Here is a 26,005-nt window from a genome sequence, read left to right on the forward strand (position 1 = left end):
ATTTGGTTTTATTTCCTTAAATGTTTATTTTCAAAAAACAAAGCTTTAAATAAAGTGCACGTAAATATTTGTTCCTTTGGCTGTGAGTGCTTCAGTGTGAGTGAGAAGCTGGAATGGGAGAGGGGTAAATGAGAGGACAGGGCTGGGACCAGACAATCCTGCCCTCAGCCACTGAGCTTTCACTTCTTACACTTGGCTTCAAACCAAGCCCAGAAATGATTGGGTGAAGGTCTCCTCACACAACGGGCAGGGGAAGGGGTCTAAGAGTTACAATCAGTCGTGACCCTTGCCTGACATTTCTGGCTTCAAACCCAGGCAAAAAGATACCTGAATAAACACCTTTTGTTCTCTCGTCTCCTGAATGTTTGTGTCCCGGATTTGTGAGTACGTGGGGCCTTCATCACATTGGTGTGGGCTGGATCTGAACACAGGTCCCAGCATTCCCTCGCCCTTTGACGGTTAACAGCAAGGACTGGGGAAGGAAAAACAGAACCTGGAATAAATGTAAATATACATTTTGTGTTCTATGGTCCACACCAGTGTCCAGGAGCCTTGGGGTCAATGGCGGGAGCTTTCTTATCGATTCCCCTTCCTTACGTAATTGATCTCGGACTCACTCGGTCGATATGAATTGGTTTGCATCATGTTGATGGGCAGACATTTCACGTTCAACTCATTTAATTATGACCAAAGATGTCATTTGGCATCATTTCCAGCACAGGCCTCCCGTCCCAAGGTGGCAACAGGTGGCGTGATTGTAGCTGTGCAGAGTGGGTAGAGGCTGTATGCAGCGAGCAGCCTCACTGGGGTGGGGGTGGTAAGGACTGAATGAGTTAAAGGAGCTGTGTTGCCTGATGAGGTTAATATGACAGGAGATGTACACCACACGCTGCCAAGTCTAGGGCAGCAGAAACAGTGTTCAACATGGCGGCAGTAATAGGAACAGCTTTTAAACTATGCAGTGAAATCCACCGTACAGATTGTGTCTCATAATTCACAACCACCAGAAAACTAAGTTTCCTGGCACCCCCACCCCTGAATTGGTCCCAAGATCACACAGCCCCTCTGAGGGGCATTTGCAAATTGAAAAAAGCTTCAAGAAAGCTGGTGGTGGTCTGTCTGTGTGCGATGGGGACTGCGTTGGCATGTCAGTGTTTCCTGCTGCTGAGTGTACTGGGTGCTCTCCTGGGCCACCCTCGGGCTCACTCTTTTCTCTCATCATCATCCTTGTCCTCACCTTCTTCCTCCTTTGGTTTCCTCTTAAAGAATCCACACTGTGGGGGAAACAGTTTTTTATATTAATGTAAGGAGTTTTTCTTTCTGGCCAGACTCCCACACCAGGACCAACCCCTTCACTGCCCCCATCCCCATCTCTTCACCTCTCGATCTTGCAGCTAGGAGTGTTATCACATTTTAGGGACAGGAAAGACTATTAGGGCCAACAAGCCCATCACCTTTTGATCATACAACATAAGAACAATGTACTTAGCTGCATAAGGCCGTGATACAGCTACACTTGGAGCACTGTGTCCAGTTTTAGCTCCCATACCAGTTGGGGGAATATTGAGGCCCTGGAGAAGGTACAGAGGAGGCGACTAACCAGATGCACAGTCCTAGGGATCTCAGTTATCAGGGGTTGGGGATGTGTTTATCAGAGAAGTGGAGGGTTAGAGAAGATATGATTGAAGTTTTTAAAATGATGATGGCTACTTAAGATGGATGAAGATGGGACAAATGGGGGCACGTGCATGTAATATTCCGAGGTAAAGAATTTGGTTAGACATCAGGCAACATGTCTTTTCAGAGAAAATAGATTACCACAGCACGGGGAGTGTAGATAACCTCAGCCATTCAGAAGGCAGCTGGACGAGTTGCTGAGAGAGGAGGACATTTCCAGATAGAGAGTAAATTGTGGGTTAACTGGAATTAGAAGGATTTATGGATTATCACAGGCTCCTCAGCTTTGCTTGATTGCCTCAGGGAGTTGGAGAGGAATTCTCCCAAGTTTTTCTTAAACAGGTTTTTCCTTCTCTGGGAGATTACATGACTTTGGGGGAATGACAGAGGTGGGGGGGGGGAGGGAGTGACTGCAGCATATCTGAAGGGCACAAGCTTAATGGACCAGATTGTCATTTCCCCGATCCTTTATTTCATATGTTCCTACGATTGATCAGCCTTCTTAACATACTCCCCAGTCTCTTCTCTCAGAAACACATCACGTCTCCTGAACCCATCTACACTGTCTGCATCGATGACATTCCCAACTAGTTGATTGCCCCAAGTCACTCAGTGTCTTTCTCTCTGAGATTTGAATGTTAACAATGGGCCCAGCGCCTATAAACAAACACCAGAGAGATTTACCTTCCACAGAATAAACACGATGAGAGACAGTAGCAGGAGGCCCCCGAGCGTGCTGCCAATGATGATCCACAGAGAGACGGCAATCACCACTGGTTTGATCAGCTCTAAAGTCACCTAGACATCAAATTAGGTACATCAGCAAGCAAGACACGAGCACAAGTTCTCCAAAATCCTGCTGTAACTGGGAGCGTTTGCTGGGACAGTGTCGAGGGAGCTTTACTCTGTATCTAACCCGTGCTGTACCTGCCCTGGGAGTGTTTGATGGGACAGTGTAGAGGGAGCTTTACTCTGTATCTAACCCGTACAGTACACCGAATGCACAGCACAGAAACAGGCCATTCGGCCCCACTGGTCTATCCCGGTGTTTATGCTCCACACGAGCCTCCTCCCACCGTACTTTATCTAACCCTTTCATCATATCTTTCTATTCCTTTCTCCCTCATGTGTTTATCTAGCTTCCCCTTAAATGCACCTATGCTATTTGCCTCAACCACTCCATGTGGTAGTGAGTTCCACATATCTGCCCTAGGAGTATTTTATGTGAGCACTGGGTACAAGAAGTGGGAGAAGTCCCATTCCCAGACTCTAGCATCCCTGGATCTGAGGATTCGACCCTCTCTGTCTGGCTGTACATTCAGGACTATGTTCACCTGCACATTCTGGATTTTAACAAAGAGCTTTAGGTATCAGAATGCAATTAAGACCATAAGAACATAAGAAACAGGAACAGGAGTAGGCCATATGACCCCTCGAGCCTGCTCCGCCATTCAATCAGATCATGGCTGATCTTCCACCTCAACTCCCGCCTGATCCCCAAATCCCTTGATTCCCCTAGGGTCTGAATTAACTTCCCTTTTATTCCATTGTGAGTTAACAACAAATGCTGCTCACCTCTCGATACCGCGCGGTCTCTGCAACCATCAAGACCTGAGGTGTCTGTACGTCCAGAGTGATGGTGGTCACCATTTTCAGGGATTTGAACTTTGCCTGTTAAAAGAGGGGTTGAAAGTTTCAGCACTTCCTCCAAGCCCACACAGCAACTGGCAGTTGGGGCTCCACCATCGGCAGCCCGCAGTCCCCAGCTGGTTCAGGAGCAGTATGTACAAGAGTGCTTGTGTAAAAACTCATCAAGAGGCAAGCGTGTCCAAGCCTTAGACCATAAGACCATAAGAGATAGGAGCAGGAGTAGGCCATTCGGCCCCTCGAGCCTGCACCGCCATTTAATGAGATCATGGCTGATCTGATTTTTACCTCAACTCCACTTTTCCGCCCTTTCCTTTGACTCCCTTGCTGATCAAAAATTTGTCTAACTCAGCCTCGAATGTATTCAATGACTCAGCCTCCACAGCTTTTTGGAGTAAAGAATTCCAAAGATTCACGACCCTCTGGGAGAAGAAATTCCTCCTCATTTCCGTCTTAAACGGGCGACCCCTTATTCTGAGACTATGCCCCTTAGTTTTAGATTCCCCCATGAGGGGTAACATCCTCTCAGCATCTACCCTATCGAGTCCCCTCAGAATCTTGTATGTTTCAATAAGATCTCCTCTCATTCTTCTAAACTCCAATGAGTATAGACCCAACCTGTTCAATCTTTCCTCATAAGACAACCCTTCCATACCCAGAATCAACCTAGTGAATCTTCTCTGAACTGCCTCCAATGCAAGTATGTCCTTCCTTAAATAAGGGCACCAGAACTGTACGCAGTACTCCAGGTGTGGTCTCACCAGCACCCTGTACAGTTGGAGCATGACTTCCCTGCTTTTATACTCCATCCCCCTTAGAAATAAAAGCCAATATTCCATTTGCCTTCCAGATTACCTGCTGCAGCTGTATGTTGACTTTTTGTGTTTCATGTACGAGGACACCCAGATCCCTCTACCGCAGCATTTTGTAGTATTTCTCCATTCAAATAATATTTTGCTTTTTTATTTTTCCTCCTGAAGTGGATGACTTCACATTTTCCCACATTATATTCCATCTGCCAAATTTTTGCCCATTCACTTAACCTGTCAATATCCCTTTGCAGACACTTTGGGCCCGATGTTAGCAGGGCTGCGGGTTCTCAGTGGGGGAACTATCGGGTGCGTAGGTAACGCGCCCGGTGAAATTAGTCACTTTCCCGCGCGATTGTAGGATCCAATCCACTAATTGGATCCACTTACCTGCTCCTCCGGGTTCCCCGCTGCTGATCTGCGCGTCGGGCGGGCTGCGCATGCGCAGTAAGATCTGTCAGCTGGAGGCGCTCTATTTAAAGGGGCAGTCCTCCACTGACTGATGCTGCAACAAATAGAAAAAATTACAGCATGGAGCAGCCCAGGGGGAAGGCTGCTCCCAGTTTAATGATGCCTCACTCCAGGTATCAATACATGGGGTGAGAAGGAGGGGGAGGACAGAGATCTTCCTCCCGACATGCGGGAGGAAGCGGCCTGCCTCTGCCACCAGGAAGGCCTGGCTCGAGGTGGCAGAGGAGGTCACCAGTGCAACCAACATATCGCCCACCTGCATACAGTGCAGGAGGCGCTCCAATGACCTCAGTAGGTCAGCCAAAGTGAGTACACGTAGTCTTTCCCCTACACTCCGTCTGCCACATCACCGTCCCCACCCCACATCTCCTTCAGCACTGCCAACACAACTCTGTCACATCACCCCTCATACCCACTCAAACCTCATCCTCATCTTACCTGCACCTACTCACCTCGCCAGTACTCATCCCACCACTACCACTCAACCCAATCCTCATACAATCTCATGGCTCTCTCTCATACTCACCCTCTCGTGCATCTCTTTCACGGCCAGCCTCACTCAACCTGCCACTACCTGTGCTGCAGCCACAGGGCATGCATCACATATGTGCAGTAGGCAGCGTAAGACAAACGTGTCGTGAGCATGAAGGGGATGCACAAGGGTGTCTGAGGGTTTGTCATGGGTGTTACTTATATTGAATTTCTGACCAACTCACATCACATATTATATTGGCACCACTACTGCCATGTCTTCGCGAATCCTGTCTGGTTTGTGCAATAATGCCCTCTCCTGAGGATCACTATGAGGACCCACAACTGATGCCACCCATTGTGTCACTGCAGTGTGGGTGTAGGTGTATTTGCAGGGCTCTTTTGCGCAGACGACTGAGAGACATCGGCGATGTCCCCGGTTGCACCCTGGAAGGATGCGGAGGAGAAGTTGTTGAGGGCAGTGGTGACTTTGACAGTGACAGGTAAGAAGATGGTGCTCGGGCCAGCCAGGAGCAGCTCGGCATGAAAGAGGCTGCAGATGTCCACGACTACATGTCGAGTGACTCTGAGCCTCCGTGTGCACTGCTGCTCAGAGAGGTCCAGGAAGCTGAGCCTCGGTCTGTGGAACCTGTGGCGAGGGTAGTGCCCTCTGCGACGCATCTCTCTCTGTGGTAGCCCTCCCTCCTGCTGTACCGGTGGATGTGTCACAGCACTGTGTTGTGGAGCTCCACGTGTCAGAGGTGGACGGCGTGGATGGCGAGGCAGGTGATGCTGTTCGCCCTCCAAGGAGGTCATGACTGCAGCTTCGGCGGCCCCCATCCGCAAGATGTACATCTGAGGGGTCCGCAAGGTAGGTACATGTCTCTGGACCCCGGGGTAAGTGTGCAGGTTGGTGACTTTGACTGTCAGGAGGAGGGTGGTGGAGGCCAAACTTTGTCCCAAGTGACAGAATGGCCTCCTGCAATGAGTGAGGGTCTCCCCCCCCCCCACCTGTCAAATGGACCTTTGCAGCTGCCACAGGCTGACAGTTGCAACATGTCCATTTCAACTGGGAGTGTTTCCTCCAGTGTGGGAAACAGTCCCAGTTTGCTCTAAAATCCCACATAATCCTTTAATCAGGTCAGTTAATGACCTGAAATACTAAATAAATACCTTCAAGTGGCATCCCGCTGGCTTTAATTGCCTGTGGGATTCCCACCAGCGGGGGCTGCGTGCGCACGCCGGCGCGTCAGCGGGGAACCCGGAAGTGCGCGGGTTCGGGGCGGGCTCCGGTACCGCACCGGGATTCTCCGATTTTCGGGGCCCCCCCGCCAGGAACGCACCCGGTAGCGGGTGCTAAAATGACGCCCTTTGTGTCCTCATCACAACTTGCTTTTCCACCTATCTTTGTATCATCAGCAAATTTGGCCACAAGACTCTCTGTTCCTTCATCCAAGTCATTGATATAGATTGTAAATAGTTGAGGCCCCAGCACTGATCCCTGCGGCACCCCACTAGTTACAGATTGCCATTTTGAAAATAACCCTTTTATCCCGACTCTTTGTTTTCTGTCAGTTAGCCAATCCTCTATCCATGCCAGTATATTACCCCCAACACCATGAGCTCTTATCTTGTGCAGTAATCTTTTATGTGGCACCTTATCGAATGCCTTTTGGAAATCCAAATATACTGCATCCATTGGTTCCCCTTTATCCACCCTGCCCGTTACTTCCTCAAAGAACTCTAATAAATTTGTCAGACATGATTTCCCCTTCATAAAACCATGTTGACTCTCCTTGATTGTATTATGAGTCTCCAAATGTCCTGCTACTACTTCTTTAATAATGGATTCTAGCATTTTCCCAATGACAGATGTTAGGCTAACTGGTCTATAGTTACCTGCTTTCTGTCTCACTCCCTTCTTGAATGGGGTTGTTACGTTTGCAGTTTTCCAATCCGCTGGGTCCTTTCCAGAATCTAGTGAATTCTGGAAGATTACAACCAATGCATCCACTATCTCTGTAGTCACTTCCTTTAAGGCCCTCGGATGCAAGCCATCAGGTCCAAGGGACTTGTCAGCCTTTAGACCCATTAGTTTACCTTGTACTTTTTCTCTAGTGATAGTGATTGTTTTTAGTTCCTCCCTCCCCTTTGCCCCTTGATTTTCTACTATTATTGGTATATTATTGGTTTCTTCAACTGTGAAGACAGATACAGAATATCTGTTCAATTCCTCTGCCATTTCCTTGTTTTCCATTATTATTTCCCCAGTCTCATCCTCTAAGGGACCAATGTTTACTTTAGCTACCCTCTTCCTTTTTATATACTTGTAGAAACTTTTATTGTCAGTTTTTATATTTCTTGCTAGTTTACTCTCATAATTTATTTTCTCCCTCTTTATTATTCTTTTTGTCAGCCTTTGCTGGTTTTTAAAGTTTTCCCAATCTTCAGGCTTACTAGTAATCTTTGCCATGTTGTATGCTTTTTCTTTTAACCTGATACCATCCTCATTGAAATGTAGTGGATATAGTGATGCATCACTGCCTGCCGTGCAATCAAACACTGTATAGTTACGAAGGGAACTGGGCAATAAGAACATAAGGAATAGGAGCAGGAATAGGCCATTTGACCCCTCGAGCCTGCTCCGCCATTCACCAAGATCATGGCTGATCTTCAACCTCAACTCCACTTTCCTGCCCGATCCCCATATCTCTTGATTCCCTTAGTGTCCAAAAATCTATCCATCTCATTCTTGAATGTACTCAACGACTCAGCATCCACAGCCCCCTGGGGTACAGCATTCCAAAGATTCACAACCCTCTTGAGTGAAGAAATTTCTCCTCATCTCAGTCCTAACTATCCAACCCCTTATCCGTAGACTATGCCCCCTAGTTCTAGACTCTCCATCCAGGGGAAACAGCCTCTCCTTCAACCCATCTGCTCAAGGTCAAAGCATGGTTGCTCTGCTGGTCAAGGATTGAGCCCCCATTCAGGGGGCTTTTTCAATGCTAAGCTGATGCATGTTGTGCTGCGTCATCGTCCATCTGCTTATGTCTGTGTGCTCCTGTCACACAAATCCCTCATTCATAAAACATTGTTGTAGGCTAAAGGGTCAGGGTGAAACGTTATCTGAGGGACTTGTTGCACCCAGTGAAATGTAGCTCCTGTAGCTGCGGGACCTGACGGAGCAGTCTGGGGCCCAGTGCGGAGGAGCAGTCTGGGTCCCAGTGCGGAGGAGCAGTCTGGGTCCCAGTGCGGAGGAGCAGTCTGGGTCCCAGTGCGGAGGAGCAGTCTGGGTCCCAGTGCGGAGGAGCAGTCTGGGTCCCAGTGCGGAGGAGCAGTCTGGGTCCCAGTGCGGAGGAGCAGTCTGGGTCCCAGTGCGGAGGTGCAGTAACGATGATGAAGAATGCAAAGAAGAAAAGTACAAAACAAATCCCCCATCTTGTGAGATAAGTTGAAATAAAGACTGAAGATACTGGAAATACAAAATGGGCACGTCGACATCGGAGAGAAATGTTATGGGTATGGTCCCTCCGTCAATTCTGATCTTGTCCTATCGTTTCTCTCAGTTGCTGATGAAACTGCGGTCAATTTCCAGCACTTTCTCTTTTTTATCCATTCTGTAAGTTTCTGTCCCGTTCTGTAGCTTCCCCCCAGGTCACATGACTGAGAATGGGCCTGCAGATAACCTGCTCATTGCACTCTGCCAATGCTGAACCCCGAAATATTTCACTACACCTCAAGTGTAGAACTCAACCTGTGAGGAATCACAGGGTGCGGGGCTAGGAAAGGCAAGAAGCCATGTATTGAATAATATTTATCACATCAAGGCACTGGGGCCAGGCTGCCGGAAAGGGAGTTAAAAGTAACATAGAACTCACCGTCCGGAAGAATTTGCCATACAGCCTGTAGCCGACATGAAGGGCCAGCTCCTCGTTCCTGTCCAGTCTCTTCACATGACAGGTGAATGTGTTGCACCAGGAGTTACTGCAGTCCTGTTCGCAGCAACACGGAAAGAATGAATCCGTTCTCGCTGATGGTAATTAATTAACTCCCCACCACACAGAACATCACCGGATGACAGAGCCCCCACCCCTCAGAACATCACTGGGTGACAGAGCCCCCACCCCTCAGAACATCACTGGGTGACAGAGCCCCCACCCCTCAGAACATCACTGGGTGACAGAGCCCCCACCACACAGAACATCACTGGGTGACAGAGCCCCCACCCCTCAGAACATCACTGGGTGACAGAGCCCCCACCCCTCAGAACATCACTGGGTGACAGAGCCCCACCACACAGAACATCACTGGGTGACAGAGCCCCCACCCCTCAGAACATCACTGGGTGACAGAGCCCCCACCCCTCAGAACATCACTGGGTGACAGAGCCCCCACCCCTCAGAACATCACTGGGTGACAGAGCCCCCACCCCTCAGAACATCACCGGGTGACAGAGCCCCCACCCCTCAGAACATCACTGGGTGACAGAGCCCCCACCCCTCAGAACATCACTGGGTGACAGAGCCCCCACCCCTCAGAACATCACCGGGTGACAGAGCCCCACCACACAGAACATCACCGGGTAACAGAGCCCCCACCCCTCAGAACATCACTGCGTGACAGAGCCCCGCACCCCTCAAGACAACACCGGGTGAAAGAGCCCCCACCCCTCAGGACAACGCCAGGTGAAAGAGACCCCCAACTCTCAGGATGTCACCGGGAGACAGAGCCCCCCACCCCTCAGAACAACACCGGGTGACAGAGCCCCCACCCCTCAGAACATCACCGGGTGACAGAGCCCCCACCCCTCAGAACATCACCGGGTGACAGAGCCCCCACCCCTCAGACACCAGAGTGAATTGGGGAAACATCAGCTTTCTTTCTCCCCTCCTGAAATCTCTGAGGTACGAATCAATGGCCACAAACCAAACCATCCTCCAGTTAACCCGCTGTCCACTCCGTATCCAACACCTGTTCTTCTCTCTATCTCACTCCCACTGTCCATTACCCTCTCTCTAGCTCACTCCCACTGTCCATTACCCTCTCTCTATCTCACTCCCATTATCCATTACCCTCTCTCTATCTCACTCCCACTGTCCATTACCCTCTCTCTATCTCACTCCCACTGTCCATTACTCTCTCTCTATCTCACTCCCACTGTCCATTACCCTCTCTCTATCTCACTCCCACTGTCCATTACCCTCTCTCTATCTCACTCCCACTGTCCATTACCCTCTCTCTATCTCACTCCCACTGTCCATTACCCTCTCTCTATCTCACTCCTTCTATCCATTACTCTCTCTCTATCTCACTCCCACTATCCTTTATCCTCTCTCTATCTCACTCCCACTATCCATTACCCTCTCTCTATCTCACTCCCACTGTCCATTACTCTCTCTCTATCTCACTCCCTCTATCCATTACCCTCTATCCATTACCCTCTCTCTATCTCACTCCCACTGTCCATTATTCTTTTTATTGAAATTACCAGGCGCTCCACGTGTCTGAGATCTTTGGGAAGAAACTGGGCAGCTCTGTTTTGGTTTCTGTTCAGTGGATCCGTCGCGTTATCCATGGAGCAGTTTATTCCAGTGACCTGTTAAAAGACGGAGCTACTGAGAGCATGTAGTTTCACCCTCGAATTCCCACCTAAACCGTACCAGTGGATAAACCCCTGGAGCTAATCACAGGAGCACAGAGTGCTGTGCTGAGAGGAACGGTGAACAGCTGAAAACATTACCCATCTGCTGAAGGCGCTGCCTGCCCTCCGGTACCTGACCCAAGTGACCAGTCGACATTTGTCAATGGCAGTGGGCTATTTGACCAGGATTGCCTCACTGTTAATCCTGATTCTATCTTCACTCAACATCCACACACTCACTTTCCAGCAGGGATTGCTGACCGGGAGCCCTGGCTCTGTAGCACAGGCTAATTGTAACGCCCCAACTGATACCCTGCCTGAGATAAGTTAACTCAGCACAGACCAGGGACGGAGCGTGGCACCTTCCTGCTCTGTGACTCAGTTCCACACTGGGCACTGCATTTCCCACCAAGCATGTTACTTCACGTGTATCATATTTCTTACTTCTCCCCCTCTAACCCCAGACTTCAAACCCCTCCACTCTGCTTTGGAATAACGACGATTCCAGGGAGTCAGCCGTTTAATTGGGAGGGAGGGAGGTTACGGTGCTGCTCGGTGGCTGAGCCTTGTGCTGGCTGTGTACTTACTGGCTCGGTAAAGGCAGTGGTCACTGCAGAAATGTGATAGTACGCGCTGGTCATGGTCGGGACGGAGATTTTAGCTTCCAGATCTTCAGCTGAAAAACAGCCAAGGTTTTTGATCTGAAAACACAAATAAGATCCAATAAAGATTGCTGACTCACAACGCAATTCCACATGGCCGCAGACAGCCTGACACTATAGCAGCCACTCACTAAGGCATTGATTCAAATAAGAAAAGCATAGTTAGCCATAGCTTTGCATAACACCTGTAACGTTTCCACAGTACTGCGGATCGTCACAGATTCCAAACGTCTACAGTTTGCTTTCAGCTCTTTACCCAAGATCAGCAGCACCCAGGACAGGACCTGGGGAACGGGTACCCCAGGACAGGACCTGGGGAACAGGTACCCCTGGACAGGACCTGGGGAGCAGGTACCCCAGGACAGGACGTGGGGAACAGGTACCCCTGGACAGGACCTGGGGAGCAGGTACCCCAGGACAGGACGTGGGGAACAGGTACCCCTGGACAGGACCTGGGGAGCAGGTACCCCAGGACAGGACGTGGGGAACAGGTACCCCTGGACAGGACCTGGGGAGCAGGTACCCCAGGACAGGACGTGGGGAACAGGTACCCCTGGACAGGACGTGGGGAACAGGTACCCCAGGACAGGACCTGGGGAACAGGTACCCCTGGACAGGACCTGGGGAACAGGTACCCCTGGACAGGACCTGGGGAGCAGGTACCCCAGGACAGGACCTGGGGAACAGGTACCCCTGGACAGGACATGGGGAACAGGTACCCCTGGACAGGACCTGGGGAACAGGTACCCCTGGACAGGACCTGGGGAGCAGGTACCCCAGGACAGGACGTGGGGAACAGGTACCCCTGGACAGGACCTGGGGAGCAGGTACCCCAGGACAGGACGTGGGGAACAGGTACCCCTGGACAGGACCTGGGGAGCAGGTACCCCAGGACAGGACGTGGGGAACAGGTACCCCTGGACAGGACCTGGGGAACAGGTACCCCAGGACAGGACCTGGGGAACAGGTACCCCTGGACAGGACCTGGGGAACAGGTACCCCTGGACAGGACCTGGGGAGCAGGTACCCCAGGACAGGACGTGGGGAACAGGTACCCCTGGACAGGACCTGGGGAACAGGTACCCCTGGACAGGACCTGGGGAACAGGTACCCCTGGACAGGACCTGGGGAACAGGTACCCCTGGACAGGACCTGGGGAACAGGTACCCCTGGACAGGACGTGGGGAACAGGTACCCCTGGACAGGACCTGGGGAACAGGCACCCCAGGACAGGACCTGGGGAACAGGTACCCCAGGACAGGACCTGGGGAACAGGTACCCCAGGAGGTCAAAGGGAACAGGTACCCCAGGAGGTCAAAGGGAACAGGTATCCCAGGAGGTCAAAGGGAACAGGTACCCCAGGAGGTCATAGGGAACAGGTACCCCAGGATAGGTCATAGGGAACAGGTACCCCAGGACAGGACATGGGGAACAGGTCCCCCAGGGCTCAGCACGGGGAGTCGACACACCGCATGGGGAGTCAATGCATTCACACACTGAGCCGGTGAATGGGAGTCTGTATAGCTTTAATGTCAACAACACATGCAGTTACAGTGATCGGTGATGAGTCCTTGCCTGTGATTCTCAACATCTCCCCCAAAGGTAGATGGAGCATTGGGGGGGTGGACAAACAGGAGGAGACAGAATGATCAGGGATTACTTCCCAATCGCTCTCATTCTCCTCCTTGCAGCGTAACTCGGAGTCAGGGAATTTCACTACCCACACTCTCAGTCAGTACCAAGAGAAGTAACCTGAAACGCAACAAGGATTAGTTCAACTATCGCCATTCACGAAGTCCCAGGGTTCAGGCAGCAACTGCTTCACCAGCTGACCATCGCTACCTTAAAGGTGTGCTTGAACTCGGGGTGGATTTCTTCAGGCACTGCCTCTGTGTTTGGCTGCACCTCATAGCGCTGGAGACTGGATTCACTGCCGGGAAAAAGCAGCTTGTTTACCAATGGCATCGGAAGCAGCCGTGTTAATGTTAATATTAATAATATATTCTGAGGAATAGCAGCACAAACCAAAGGGACAGCTTAAACTTTCTGCTCCCGACCTCATGCACTCCCAGATCAGAATTACACTGAAACAGGCCGTGCGACCCAACCAATCCATATTGATGTTTATCCTCCATGTAAGTAGTGTCCTAAGTCCCATCTACCCAGATCCCTTTATTCCTTTTCCTTCAAACATCTATCTAACCTATTCTTCAATGTTGACATGGTCTCTGCTTCAATTACTAACATTCCACAAACTCTCAACCCTCTGTGTAAAAAGGTTTCCCTGCCCTCTGTCCTAAATCTCTTAATATTTAAACTTAGACCCCTCATTCTAGACCCATTCATCACTGAAAACAGTCTGTTTCTGTCTATTCTGTCCCTTCCTTCCAGAATTTTAAACACCTCTATCAAATCACCCAGTAATCTCCTCTCTTCTAATGAAAACAACACCAATTTTTCAAATTGTTCTATGTATTTGTATTTCCTCATACCAGGCAGCATCCTAGTGAATCTATGCATATTCTGCTACAGAATAAAGTCCCCGCTACACTGTCCCCACATTGTACGCAAGTCCCTGCCTCAGAACTGGCAGATATTACAGATTGACAGCATTTACAAAGCAACAGAACAAAGGGAAGGGGAAACTAACACAAACACACACAGCAACTAGAATGTCCTGTAAAGTGAAGAACAGGAGATAGTTAAATGGCAGTAGTGATATTAGCCTGAAAGAAAACAAAGACATAAAATAGTCACAGACTGTGTGAATAGCTAAAGGGGGGATAGGCAGATTAAAAGGGAAGCCTGAAAACTGGCTTCACCTCAGTTTAATTGAAACAGTAAATGCTGCATATACACAGCAGGTCAGTTAGCACCTGAAGGAGTAAAGGCAAGTCAGCGTTTCTTAAGTTCTGATATCGAGGTTCCACATGCTGAGAGTTTCCAGTGTTTCTGATTTCCAGTATTTGCTGTTTCCCATTGTTCCTCATGCTGTTTGATACTCGTGTGTTACTGATGTGTCAGTGTGTGAGGAGTTTGCAGAGTCGGTCCATCTTACCTGGTGAGGAGAAGATCTGCTTCGTACTGGACTGCAATCCAGATGTGAACTGCATTATCGTGAAGAGTCTCATTCATTTCAGCGCTGTCACTGCAAGAAGGAAACGTTTTCAATACACTGGAGGCATTGAACCCCACCAATATGAGGCAGAGCACCAGGTAAAACGCACTCCGTGCACCCCTCCCTCCCCTCCCCTCATGCCCTGTGATTCCCCTCGAAGCAAACTCTTGGAGGTGGAGTGAGGGGGTGGAGCAGAATGCAGTGACCAAGAGCCTCTATCAAAAGGGAGTGAGAGAAGGGAGTGAGCAAATCACACTGAGAAGCTTCAACACATCTCCCTGCAGTCAGATTGAGAGCCTTAAGCTGTTGCCTCCCCAAAGGGAGGTGCTGCAGGAGAGGGAGAAAACAGAGGGAAAATGGGGCAAAATAAGTAACAACACAGATAACAAATCCCACCCCCTCAAAGAAACCCGAACGCAAATATTGTCAAGATGCTGGGGTTTGACTGGCAGCTATCAGGACCCATGATCAACAACAACAACTTGCATTTATATAGTGCCTTTAACGTAGTAAAACAGCCTAGGGCGCTTCACAGGAGCGTAAATCAGACAAAAGATTTGACACCGAGCCACATAAGGAGATATTAGGACAGGTGACAAAAAGCTTGATCAAAGAGGTAGGTTTTAAGGAGAGTCTTAAAAGAGGAGAGAGAGGTAGAGAGGCAAAGAGGTTTAGGAAGTGAATTCCAGAGCTTAGGGCCAAGATGGCTGAAAGCACGGCCACCGATTGGGAGGGGGGGCGGAGGTTTGGTGGGGGAGGTGGGGATGAAGGAAGTGGGGAATGCGAAAGAGGCCAGAATTGGAGGAGCACAGAGATCTCGGAGGGTTGTAGGGCTGGAGGAGGTTACAGAGATAGTGAAGGACCAGGCCAAGGAGGGATCTGAATACGAGGATGAAAATTTTAAATCTGAGACGTTGCCGGACTGGGAGCCAATGTAGACCAGCGAGCACAGGGGTGATGGGTGAACAGGTCATGGTGCGAGCTGGGATATGGGCAGCAGAGTTTTGGATGAGCTCAATGTCTCTGTGCGCGACGATCCTTCAGGTGTTGGGTCGAGATCATCTAACTCTGCTTCCCTTACTACCCTTAACTTGCAAAGGATGAGATCCAAAGCTCTTGTGTGAGATACTGGAACAAGGCAATGAAATACGATGGGCTCTGTGCCCTCTGACCTGGTGACACTGAGGTGTAGTTCCACTTCATCCAACAGGAACGAACAACGGAACTCAAACTCCAGGCGAAAGGACACCTGCATGAAAAATAAAATGTTTTACTTAACAGGTCACTAAGAAAATCCTGTTGTCTTCATGATAACGCACCTTAAAAATTGAAGAGCAGATTCGATAAAACACAAACACTTCCCAGCTCACTGCAGTTTCCATCATCTCCAAACCAATCTTACTCTTTGCTTCCCCTCGTGTCCTGAGAGAATTGATTCCTTGCTGGGGCACATCTCCACAGGCCTTTCAGGTACCCTGTTTTAGTGAACATCCCTCTTGTGTGAGCCTAATACTGAGTACGTGCAGGCTATTCGACTGTGGTGGGCATCACAGCTGAACCCGACCCTATTGTCAGCCGATCCCCACATGCACTTACTTTCCAGCAAGGGTCACTTGGAATCGATCACAAATGGGAACTCTGGCTGATTTTTTCACTTCCTTGGGTCTAGTCTAAGGTCAAATGCCAGATTGTATCCTCCCACCACCCTGTCTGAGATCAGCTGCAAATCAGGGGAATTGAGACTTGGATCATCTTTGAAACCTGACTGACTATAATGGGTATAAGATAGTGTTACTCACTGACTACAATGGCTTTAAGGTAACGTTTCTTTTTTTTAAATTCGTTCTTGGGATGTGGGCGTCGCTGGCGAGGCCGGCATTTATCACCCATCCCTAATTGCCCTTGAGAAGGTGGTGGTGAGCCGCCTTCTTGAACCGCTGTAGTCCGTGTGGTGAAGGTTCTCCCACAGTGCTGTTAGGAAGGGAGTTCCAGGATTTTGACCCAGCGATGATGAAGGAACAGCGATATATTTCCAAGTCAGGATGGTGTGTGACTTGGAGGGGAACGTGCAGGTGGTGTTGTTCCCATGTGCCTGCTGCTCTTGTCCTTCTAGGTGGTAGAGGTCGCGGGTTTGGGAGGTGCTGTCGAAGAAGCCTTGGCGAGTTGCTGCAGTGCATCCTGTGGATGGTACACACTGCAGCCACAGTGTGCCGGTGGTGAAGGGAGTGAATGTTTAGGGTGGTGGATGGGGTGCCAATCAAGCGGGCTGCTTTGTCCTGGATGGTGTCGAGCTTCTTGAGTGTTGTTGGAGCTGCACTCATCCAAGCAAGTGGAGAATATTCCATCACACTCCTGACTTGTGCCTTGTAGATGGTGGAAAGGCTTTGGGGAGTCAGGAGGTGAGTCACTCGTCACAGAATACCCAGCCTCTGACCTGCTCTTGTAGCCACGGTATTTATATGGCTGGTCCAGTTAAATTTCTGGTCAATGGTGACCCCCAGGATGTTGATGGTGGGGGATTCGGCAATGGTAATGCTGTTGACTGTCAAGGGGAGGTGGTTAGACTCTCTCCTGTTGGAGATGGTCATTGCCTGGCACTTGTCTGCCGCGAATGTTACTTGCCACTTATGAGCCCAAGCCTGGATGTTGTCCAGGTCTTGCTGCATGCGGGCTCGGACTGCTTCATTATTTGAGGGGTTGCGAATGGAACTGAACACTATGCAATCATCAGCGAACATCCCCATTTCTGACCTTATGATGGATGGAAGATTATTGATGAAGCAGCTGAAGATGGTTGGGCCTAGGACACTGCCCTGAGGAACTCCTGCAGCAATGCCCTGGGGCTGAGATGATTGGCCTCCAACAACCACTACCATCTTCCTTTGTGCTAGGTATGACTCCAGCCACTGGAGAGTTTTCCCTCTGATTCCCACTGACTTCAATTTTACGAGGGCTCCTTGGTGCCACACTCAGTCAAATGCTGCTTTGATGTCAAGGGCAGTCACTCTCACCTCACCTCTGGAATTCAGCTCTTTTGTCCATGTTTGGACCAAGGCTGTAATGAGGTCTGGAGCCGAGTGGTCCTGGCAGAACCCAAAGTGAGCATCGGTGAGCAGGTTATTGGTGAGTAAGTGCCGCTTGATAGCACTGTCGATGACACCTTCCATCACTTTGCTGATGATTGAGAGTAGACTGATGGGGCGGATTGGATTTGTCCTGCTTTTTGTGGACAGGACATACCTGGGCAATTTTCCACATTGTCGGGTAGATGCCAGTGTTGTAGCTGTACTGGAACAACTTGGCTAGAGGCGCAGCTAGTTCTGGAGCACAAGTCTTCAGCACTACAGCCGGGATGTTGTCGGGGTCCACAGCCTTTGCTGTATCCAGTGCACCGAATTGGCTGAAGACTGACTTCTGTGATGGTGGGGATATCGGGAGGAGGCCGAGATGGATCATCCACTCGGCACTTCTGGCTGAAGATGGTTGCAAACGCTTCAGCCTTGTCTTTTGCACTCATTTGCTGGACTCCGCCATCATTGAGGATGGAGATGTTTACAGAGCCTCCTCCTGCCGTTAGTTGTTTAATTGTCCACCACCATTCACAACTGGATGTGGCAGGACTGCAGAGCTTTGATCTGATCCGTTGGTTGTGGAATCGCTTAGCTCTGTCCATAGCATGTTGCTTCCGCTGTTTAGCATGCATGTAGTCCTGAGTTGTAGCTTCACCAGGTTAGCACCTCATTTTTAGGTACGCCTGGTGCTGCTCCTGGCATGCTCTTCTGCACTCCTCATTGAACTAGGGTTGATCCCCTGGCTTGTTGGTAATCGTACAGTGAGGAATATACCGAGCCATGAGGTTACAGTTTGTGCTGGAATACAGTTCTGCTGCTGCTGATGGCCCACAGTGCCTCATGGATGCCCAGTTTTGAGCTGCTCGATCTGTTCTGAATCTATCCCATTTAGCACGGTGGTAGTGCCACACAACACGTTGGATGGTGCCCTCAGTGCGAAGACGGGACTTCGTCTCCAAGAGGACTGTGCGGTGGTCACTCCTACCAATACTGTCATGGACAGATGCATTTGCGACAAGTAGATTGGTGAGGACGAGGTCAAGTAGGTTTTTCCCTCGTTTCTCACTGAGTTTCCAATGAGAAGCCATTGCTTCCCGACAAGACGATGGAGAAAAGCTACTGGACCAATCATTGCGTTACATAGTTGTATTTTAGTTGGGCCTTTCACCTGCTGTATGCAGGATAGGATAACCCCGTCTCCTGGCAGCATTCCCTTTCCACATTTCGCTGGCGAGCGAGAGAAGGCGAGACACCAGCACCGAGTTCCAGGTCAGTCAACATCCCAGAACCGACGGACCGTAGCAGAGGCCCAAAGGCACATGAAGCAGCAAGTCATCCAATGGAAGGGGGGGTGATGTTAACCCCTTCTCCAGCTACCTTGACAAGCAAAGCCCGTGTCAGTGTGTGTGTTAGTGTGTGTGTGTTAATGTGTGTGTGTGTTAGTGTGTGTGTTAGTGTGTGTGTGTTAATGTGTGTGTGTGTGTTAGTGTGTGTGTGTGCGTGTGTGTGTGTGTGTTAGTGTGTGTGTGTTAATGTGTGTGTGTGTGTGTGTTAATGTGTGTGTGTGTGTTAGTGTGTGTGTGTGTTAGTGTGTGTGTGTGCGCGTGTGTGTGTGTTAGTGTGTGTGCGCGCGTGTGTGTGTGTGTGTGTGTGTGCGTGCGTGTGTGTGTGTGTTAGTGTGTGTGTGTGTTAGTGCGCGTGTGTGTTAGTGCGCGTGTGTGTGTTAGTGCGCGTGTGTGTGTGTTAGTGCGCGTGTGTGTGTGTTAGTGCGTGTGTGTGTGTGTGTGTGTTAGTGTTAGTGTGTGTGTGTGTGTGTGTTAGTGTGTGTGTTGACAGTGTACCAAGCTCCTGAAAAACATACCTGCATCAATGATCTGAAGACAGGAAAACTCACGTTGCATATTCTGTGATGAGGCGATAACACCAGACATTCAACCTTATTTTGTGCATCGTCCTGAGAAAAATAAAGACCACAACATCAATGTACCACAGGGCCTCATCAAACACTTTCAGGGCAGGGACAGCATGGTTTAGATACAGAGTAAAGCTCCCTCTACACTGTCCCATCAAACACTCCCAGGGCAGGTACAGCACAGGTTAGATACAGAGTAAAGCTCCCTCTACACTGTCCTATCAAACACTCCCAGGGCAGGTACAGCACGGGTTAGATACAGAGTAAAGCTCCCTCTGCACTGTCCCATCAAACACTCCCAGGGCAGGTACAGCACAGGTTAGATACAGAGTAAAGCTCCGTCTACACTGTCCCATCAAACACTCCCAGGGCAGGTACAGCTCCCTCTACACTGTCCCAAACATTCTCAGATCAGAGTTTGTATTGGGAGATGTTCAGGAGGCTGGCTAGGAGGGCATTCCAGAAGTTACAAGAGTGAAATGGGGTGAAGGCAGACAATGCTGTAGTGGTGAAATTATACTGAGTTGGTGATGATACAATTTGGGGTATACAGCGTGGCTGAGGGTGGAACAGGGCAGAGACTACTCACTGGCTGGTTCTGCCTCAGCTGAAGAGGAAGATAGTCAGGACCTATCTAGTCAGGAGCTAGGGTACACAGTTTTGGCTGGAGCCCTATAAGATGGCTTTGGTTTTCCTGGTTTTCAACTGGACGAAACTCTAGCTTATCCACGAATTGGTGTCAGATAAGCAGTCTGACAACAAGGTTTTTATGGAATCAGGGTGATGGCGGGAGGTAGAAATGGGTATCGGCAATAAACAGGCGGTACCTGATCCTGCGCCTGTGTATTATGTTTTTAAAGGTTAGTGACCATGCTTGGGTGCGAGAAAAGCCGCTGCTGGAGAGATGTTGGCTCTGTTGGTCAGGTAGGAGTGGAATGGGTTGAGGATGATTCCTGAAGGTGAGCACAGATGAGAGACAGTAGCTGAGGATATAGTGTTGAATGCTGTGGAGAGGTTGAGGCAGGAGAGGTGGACAAGGAGGAACAGTGCACCTTAGATTAAAGCAAAAGCACTAAGAATGGCCCTTTCCAAATCTCCAGTGCCTCGGATTGCAAACTGGATAAACTAATGAATAAGAAATGTAATAAGAAAATAGAGCTGCCTAGGCTTTGTGGAGTGAACACTCAGGGCTCACAGCTGCATGTGGTTCAATGGCCATGATTTGGTCACCCCTCCACTAAAAGCAAGCCCTGGATCATTCCTTCCTCCCAAGTAAGCTCTCCATCAGTTAGGTAAAGGGGTAAAGTTGGTATGAATGTCCTGGAGATGACAGTATCTGCACATTAATCTGGCAAATGCACAGCGAATGAAGTGTGTGCGATGCAAACCCTCTAAAGGGAGTTAAAAAGAGAAAACGTAATAGTTTTCTACCCTCACAAGGAGACTGGTGAACAGCAGGTTTTTGGAGAAGGTGATGTTGAGGCTGGTATTGTAGGCATTTTCTCTCCTGTTCTCCAGCAGCACCTTCGCAGACACCCTCTGGCGACTGTTCTTAACAATGTATGGACTCTGTCTGAAATAAACATTACAATTCATTAAAAATATCACAACAAAAATATATTAACTAAAAAATAAACCTCACGGCTCAAATACGAAAGCACATCAACATAGTCATGGAAGGTCTCGGGTTTGATTCCTGGTCTATGGTGAGTAAGCTGATCTCAGCTGGGGCTGCAATTAGCCTCAGTATTGGTAGGCTAGAATGGGTTAACATCCGCCCCGTTCCCTGCTCCTGATCATCCTCCAGGAACTCCAGCTGGGAAAAAGGAGACAAGGGCAAGATCCAGCTAGGCTGCGATGCCCTTCTTGATTGAATAGCTCACTGACATTCACTGTCACGGCTCACACATGAAGATTAGCCATTTAGGTGAAGTATTGGTGGGCAGCTGATACCTGTAAAACCAGTACCCCAGCCTTCAGGAGAGGAGGGGAGAAAATGGCTACTTGCAGTGTTCCTTAACCATTATATTCAACAGTACGATCGCTAATACCACGAATGCAGCACCAACAATTCATGGTTAAAACTGACAACCGTGATAAATCTTATTTTCTTGCCTTGATCCAGAAATATCCAGATGTGCCTGAAGTGTGAGGTCTGTCAAACACTCATCATCATCCCCGCAGTCTTTGAAGAAGGGAATCTGCAAGTGTGAAGGTGAATGCAAAAATGCATTAGTAAACTTCAGAACAACAAGTTAGTGACTGCCCGCAACAACAGGTTAGTGACTGTCCACAACAACAGGTTAGTGACTGTCCACAACAACAGGTTAGTGACTGCACACAACAACAGGTTAGTGACTGTCCACAACAACAGGTTAGTGACTGCGCACAACAACAGGTTAGTGACTGTCCACAACAACAGGTTAGTGACTGTCCACAACAACAGGTTAGTGACTGCACACAACAACAGGTTAGTGACTGTCCACAACAACAGGTTAGTGACTGCGCACAACAACAGGTTAGTGACTGCGCACAACAACAGGTTAGTGACTGTCCACAACAAGTTAGTGACTGTCCACAACAACAGGTTAGTGACTGCGCACAACAAGTTAGTGACTGTCCACAACAACAGGTTAGTGACTGTCCACAACAAGTTAGTGACTGTCCACAACAAGAGGTTAGTGACTGTCCACAACAAGTTAGTGACTGTCCACAACAACAGGTTAGTGACTACACACAACAACAAGTTAGTGACTGTCCACAACAACAGGTTAGTGACTGTCCACAACAAGTTAGTGACTGTCCACAACAACAGGTTAGTGACTGTCCACAACAAGTTAGTGACTGTCCACAACAACAGGTTAGTGACTGTCCACAACAAAAGGTTAGTGACTGTCCAAAACAACAGGTTAGTGACTGTCCACAACAACAGGTTAGTGATTGCCCAGAACAACAGGTTAGTGACTGTCCACAACAACAGGTTAGTGACTGTCCACAACAACAGGTTAGTGATTGCCCACAACAATAGGTTAGTGACTGTCCACAACAACAGGTTAGTGACTGTCCACAACAACAGGTTAGTGACTGTCCACAACAACAGGTTAGTGATTGCCCACAACAATAGGTTAGTGACTGTCCACAACAACAGGTTAGTGATTGCCCACAACAACAGGTTAGTGATTGCCCACAACAACAGGTTAGTGACTGTCCACAACAACAGGTTAGTGACTGTCCACAACAACAGGTTAGTGACTGCACATAACAACAGGTTAGTGACTGTCCACAACAACAGGTTAGTGATTGCACACAACAACAGGTTAGTGACTGTCCACAACAACAGGTTAGTGATTGCCCGCAACAACAGGTTAGTGACTGTCCACAACAACAGGTTAGTGACTGCACACAACAACAGGTTAGTGACTGTCCACAACAACAGGTTAGTGATTGCCCACAACAACAGGTTAGTGACTGTCCACAACAACAGGTTAGTGACTGTCCACAACAACAGGTTAGTGACTACACACAACAACAGGTTAGTGACTGTCCACAACAAAAGGTTAGTGACTGTCCACAACAACAGGTTAGTGACTGTCCACAACAACAGGTTAGTGACTGCACACAACAACAGGTTAGTGACTGTCCACAAGAACAGGTTAGTGACTACACACAACAACAGGTTAGTGACTGTCCACAACAACAGGTTAGTGACTACACACAACAGGTTAGTGACTGTCCACAACAACAGGTTAGTGACTGCACACAACAACAGGTTAGTGACTACACACAACAACAGGTTAGTGACTGTCCACAACAACAGGTTAGTGACTGCACACAACAACAGGTTAGTGACTGTCCACAACAACAGGTTAGTGACTGTCCACAACAACAGGTTAGTGACTGTCCACAACAACAGGTTAGTGACTGTCCACAACAACAGGTTAGTGACTGTCCACAACAACAGGTTAGTGACTGTCCACAACATCAGGTTAGTGACTGTCCACAACAACAGGTTAGTGACTGTCCACAACAACAGGTTAGTGACTGTCCACAACAACAGGTTAGTGACTGTCCACAACAACAGGTTAGTGACTGCACACAACAACAGGTTAGTGACTGTCCACAACAACAGGTTAGTGACTGTCCACAACAACAGGTTAGTGACTGTCCACAACAACAGGTTAGTGACTACACACAACAACAGGTTAGTGACTGTCCACAACAACAGGTTAGTGACTGTCCACAACAACAGGTTAGTGACTGCACAGCCTGGAGACTTACCCAGCTTCTAATTGTAGTCACGCAACCGTCATCTAGAACCGGCCCCGAAAGCTGCTCTGCCACACTGAACTGCAACGTGAATCCAATGGGTCGAATGTAGTCGGTCGTATCCTGTGTCAGAGCAATCAGACAGTATTAGACACAAGACCACAAAACATCTTGAAGTCTACACATCCGTGTGGGGAGAGAGACTGCATCACAAAGCAGCTCGAGTCACTTGTTTTATACATGTACACATCTGTACTATGGCAAACAAGTCGTATAAACTTTCTGAATGCTTATCGAGGTAAGCGATGTCAGTGCTAGGAACGGACCACTTTCCACTTCAGGCAACCAGTGTCAGCATTAAGCAAACCCAGGTCAGGTGCAGAGCAAAGCCGTCAACCATTGTCGTTCAAACATTTCCAGGATAGGCCCAGGAGTTTTTAAAGGGGCAAGTTCATATCATGAGGTGTTAATGTGTAACTTACCCAGGTTACATCGTCAGGAGCTACACTGACACACACACTGACACAGCATATATACTGTACTTACAGGACCTGCACTGACACACACACTGATGCAGCACATATACTGTAGGTACAGGACCTGCACTGACACACACACTGATGCAGCACATATACTGTACGTACAGGACCTGCACTGACACACACACTGATGCAGCACATATACTGTACGTACAGGACCTGCACTGACACACACACTGACACAGCACATATACTGTACGTACAGGACCTGCACTGACACAGCACATATACTGTACATACAGGACCTGCACTGACACACACACTGACACAGCACATATACTGTACGTACAGGACCTGCACTGACACACACACTGACACAGCACATATACTGTACGTACAGGACCTGCACTGACACACACACTGACACAGCACATATACTGTACGTACAGGACCTGCACTGACACAGCACATATACTGTACATACAGGACCTGCACTGACACACACACTGACACAGCACATATACTGTACGTACAGGACCTGCACTGACACACACACTGACACAGCACATATACTGTACGTACAGGACCTGCACTGACACACACACTGATGCAGCACATATACTGTACATACAGGACCTGCACTGACACACACACTGATGCAGCACATATACTGTACGTACAGGACCTGCACTGACACACACACTGACACAGCACATATACTGTACGTACAGGACCTGCACTGACACACACACTGACACAGCACATATACTGTACGTACAGGACCTGCACTGACACAGCACATATACTGTACATACAGGACCTGCACTGACACACACACTGACACAGCACATATACTGTACGTACAGGACCTGCACTGACACACACACTGACACAGCACATATACTGTACGTACAGGACCTGCACTGACACAGCACATATACTGTACATACAGGACCTGCACTGACACACACACTGACACAGCACATATACTGTACATACAGGACCTGCACTGACACAGCACATATACTGTACATACAGGACCTGCACTGACACAGCACATATACTGTACATACAGGACCTGCACTGACACAGCACATATACTGTACATACAGGACCTGCACTGACACACACACTGACACAGCACATATACTGTACATACAGGACCTGCACTGACACACACACTGACACAGCACATATACTGTACATACAGGACCTGCAATGACACACACACTGACACAGCACATATACTGTAGGTACAGGACCTGCACTGACAAACACACAGACACAGCACATATACTGTAGGTACAGGACCTGCACTGACACAGCACATATACTGTAGGTACAGGACCTGCACTGACACACACACTGACACAGCACATATACTGCATGTACAGGACCTGCACTGACACACACACTGACACAGCACATATACTGTACGTACAGGACCTGCACTGACACACACACTGACACAGCACATATACTGCATGTACAGGACCTGCACTGACACACACGCTAACACAGTAAGTACACTATACTGTACGGTACTAGGCCTTCAAGGTTCAGTGTCATTTTTACAGTGAGGTGGTTGAGATGCATTTTGCCTCATTCTCAGTACTTACAATGACATGGAATTGAAGCTTATGACATTTGAGGCCATCGATCATGACACGGCTAACTTTCTGTATCTGCCTCTGGTCGTTTTCATCAAACAGGGCCCTGGGAGCAAACTTCTTCTCATCCAACAAGATGCTATAATGCAAATCTGCAACACACGGAAA

The 26,005-nt window shown here is 49.0% G+C and overlaps 1 protein-coding gene across 2 annotated transcripts in view; it reads right to left on the reverse strand.

The window, feature by feature from the left end:
* Positions 1 to 26,005, reverse strand: part of itga10 (integrin, alpha 10) — a 79,876-nt gene continuing 53,871 nt past the window's right edge. The window contains exons 17-30 of one of the 2 annotated variants that reach the window (XM_067975817.1): positions 25,847 to 25,989; positions 23,761 to 23,871; positions 21,598 to 21,683; positions 20,920 to 21,055; positions 19,432 to 19,524; positions 15,672 to 15,748; positions 14,440 to 14,529; positions 13,224 to 13,311; positions 11,307 to 11,420; positions 10,567 to 10,674; positions 8,957 to 9,070; positions 3,253 to 3,348; positions 2,362 to 2,475; positions 1 to 1,274 (exon numbers count right to left, since the gene is read on the reverse strand). In XM_067975817.1, the coding sequence (XP_067831918.1) occupies positions 1,203 to 1,274; positions 2,362 to 2,475; positions 3,253 to 3,348; positions 8,957 to 9,070; positions 10,567 to 10,674; positions 11,307 to 11,420; positions 13,224 to 13,311; positions 14,440 to 14,529; positions 15,672 to 15,748; positions 19,432 to 19,524; positions 20,920 to 21,055; positions 21,598 to 21,683; positions 23,761 to 23,871; positions 25,847 to 25,989 (1,442 nt within the window). In that variant the 3' untranslated portion in view covers positions 1 to 1,202. Of the gene's footprint in view, positions 1,275 to 2,361; positions 2,476 to 3,252; positions 3,349 to 8,956; positions 9,071 to 10,566; positions 10,675 to 11,306; positions 11,421 to 13,223; positions 13,312 to 14,439; positions 14,530 to 15,671; positions 15,749 to 19,431; positions 19,525 to 20,913; positions 21,056 to 21,597; positions 21,684 to 23,760; positions 23,872 to 25,846; positions 25,990 to 26,005 lie in introns of both variants that reach the window. The other variant, XM_067975816.1, reaches the window with a different exon arrangement.

The sequence above is a fragment of the Heptranchias perlo genome, chromosome 44, assembly GCF_035084215.1.
Source record: "Heptranchias perlo isolate sHepPer1 chromosome 44, sHepPer1.hap1, whole genome shotgun sequence".
In the NCBI taxonomy this organism is placed as follows: Eukaryota; Metazoa; Chordata; class Chondrichthyes; order Hexanchiformes; family Hexanchidae; genus Heptranchias; species Heptranchias perlo.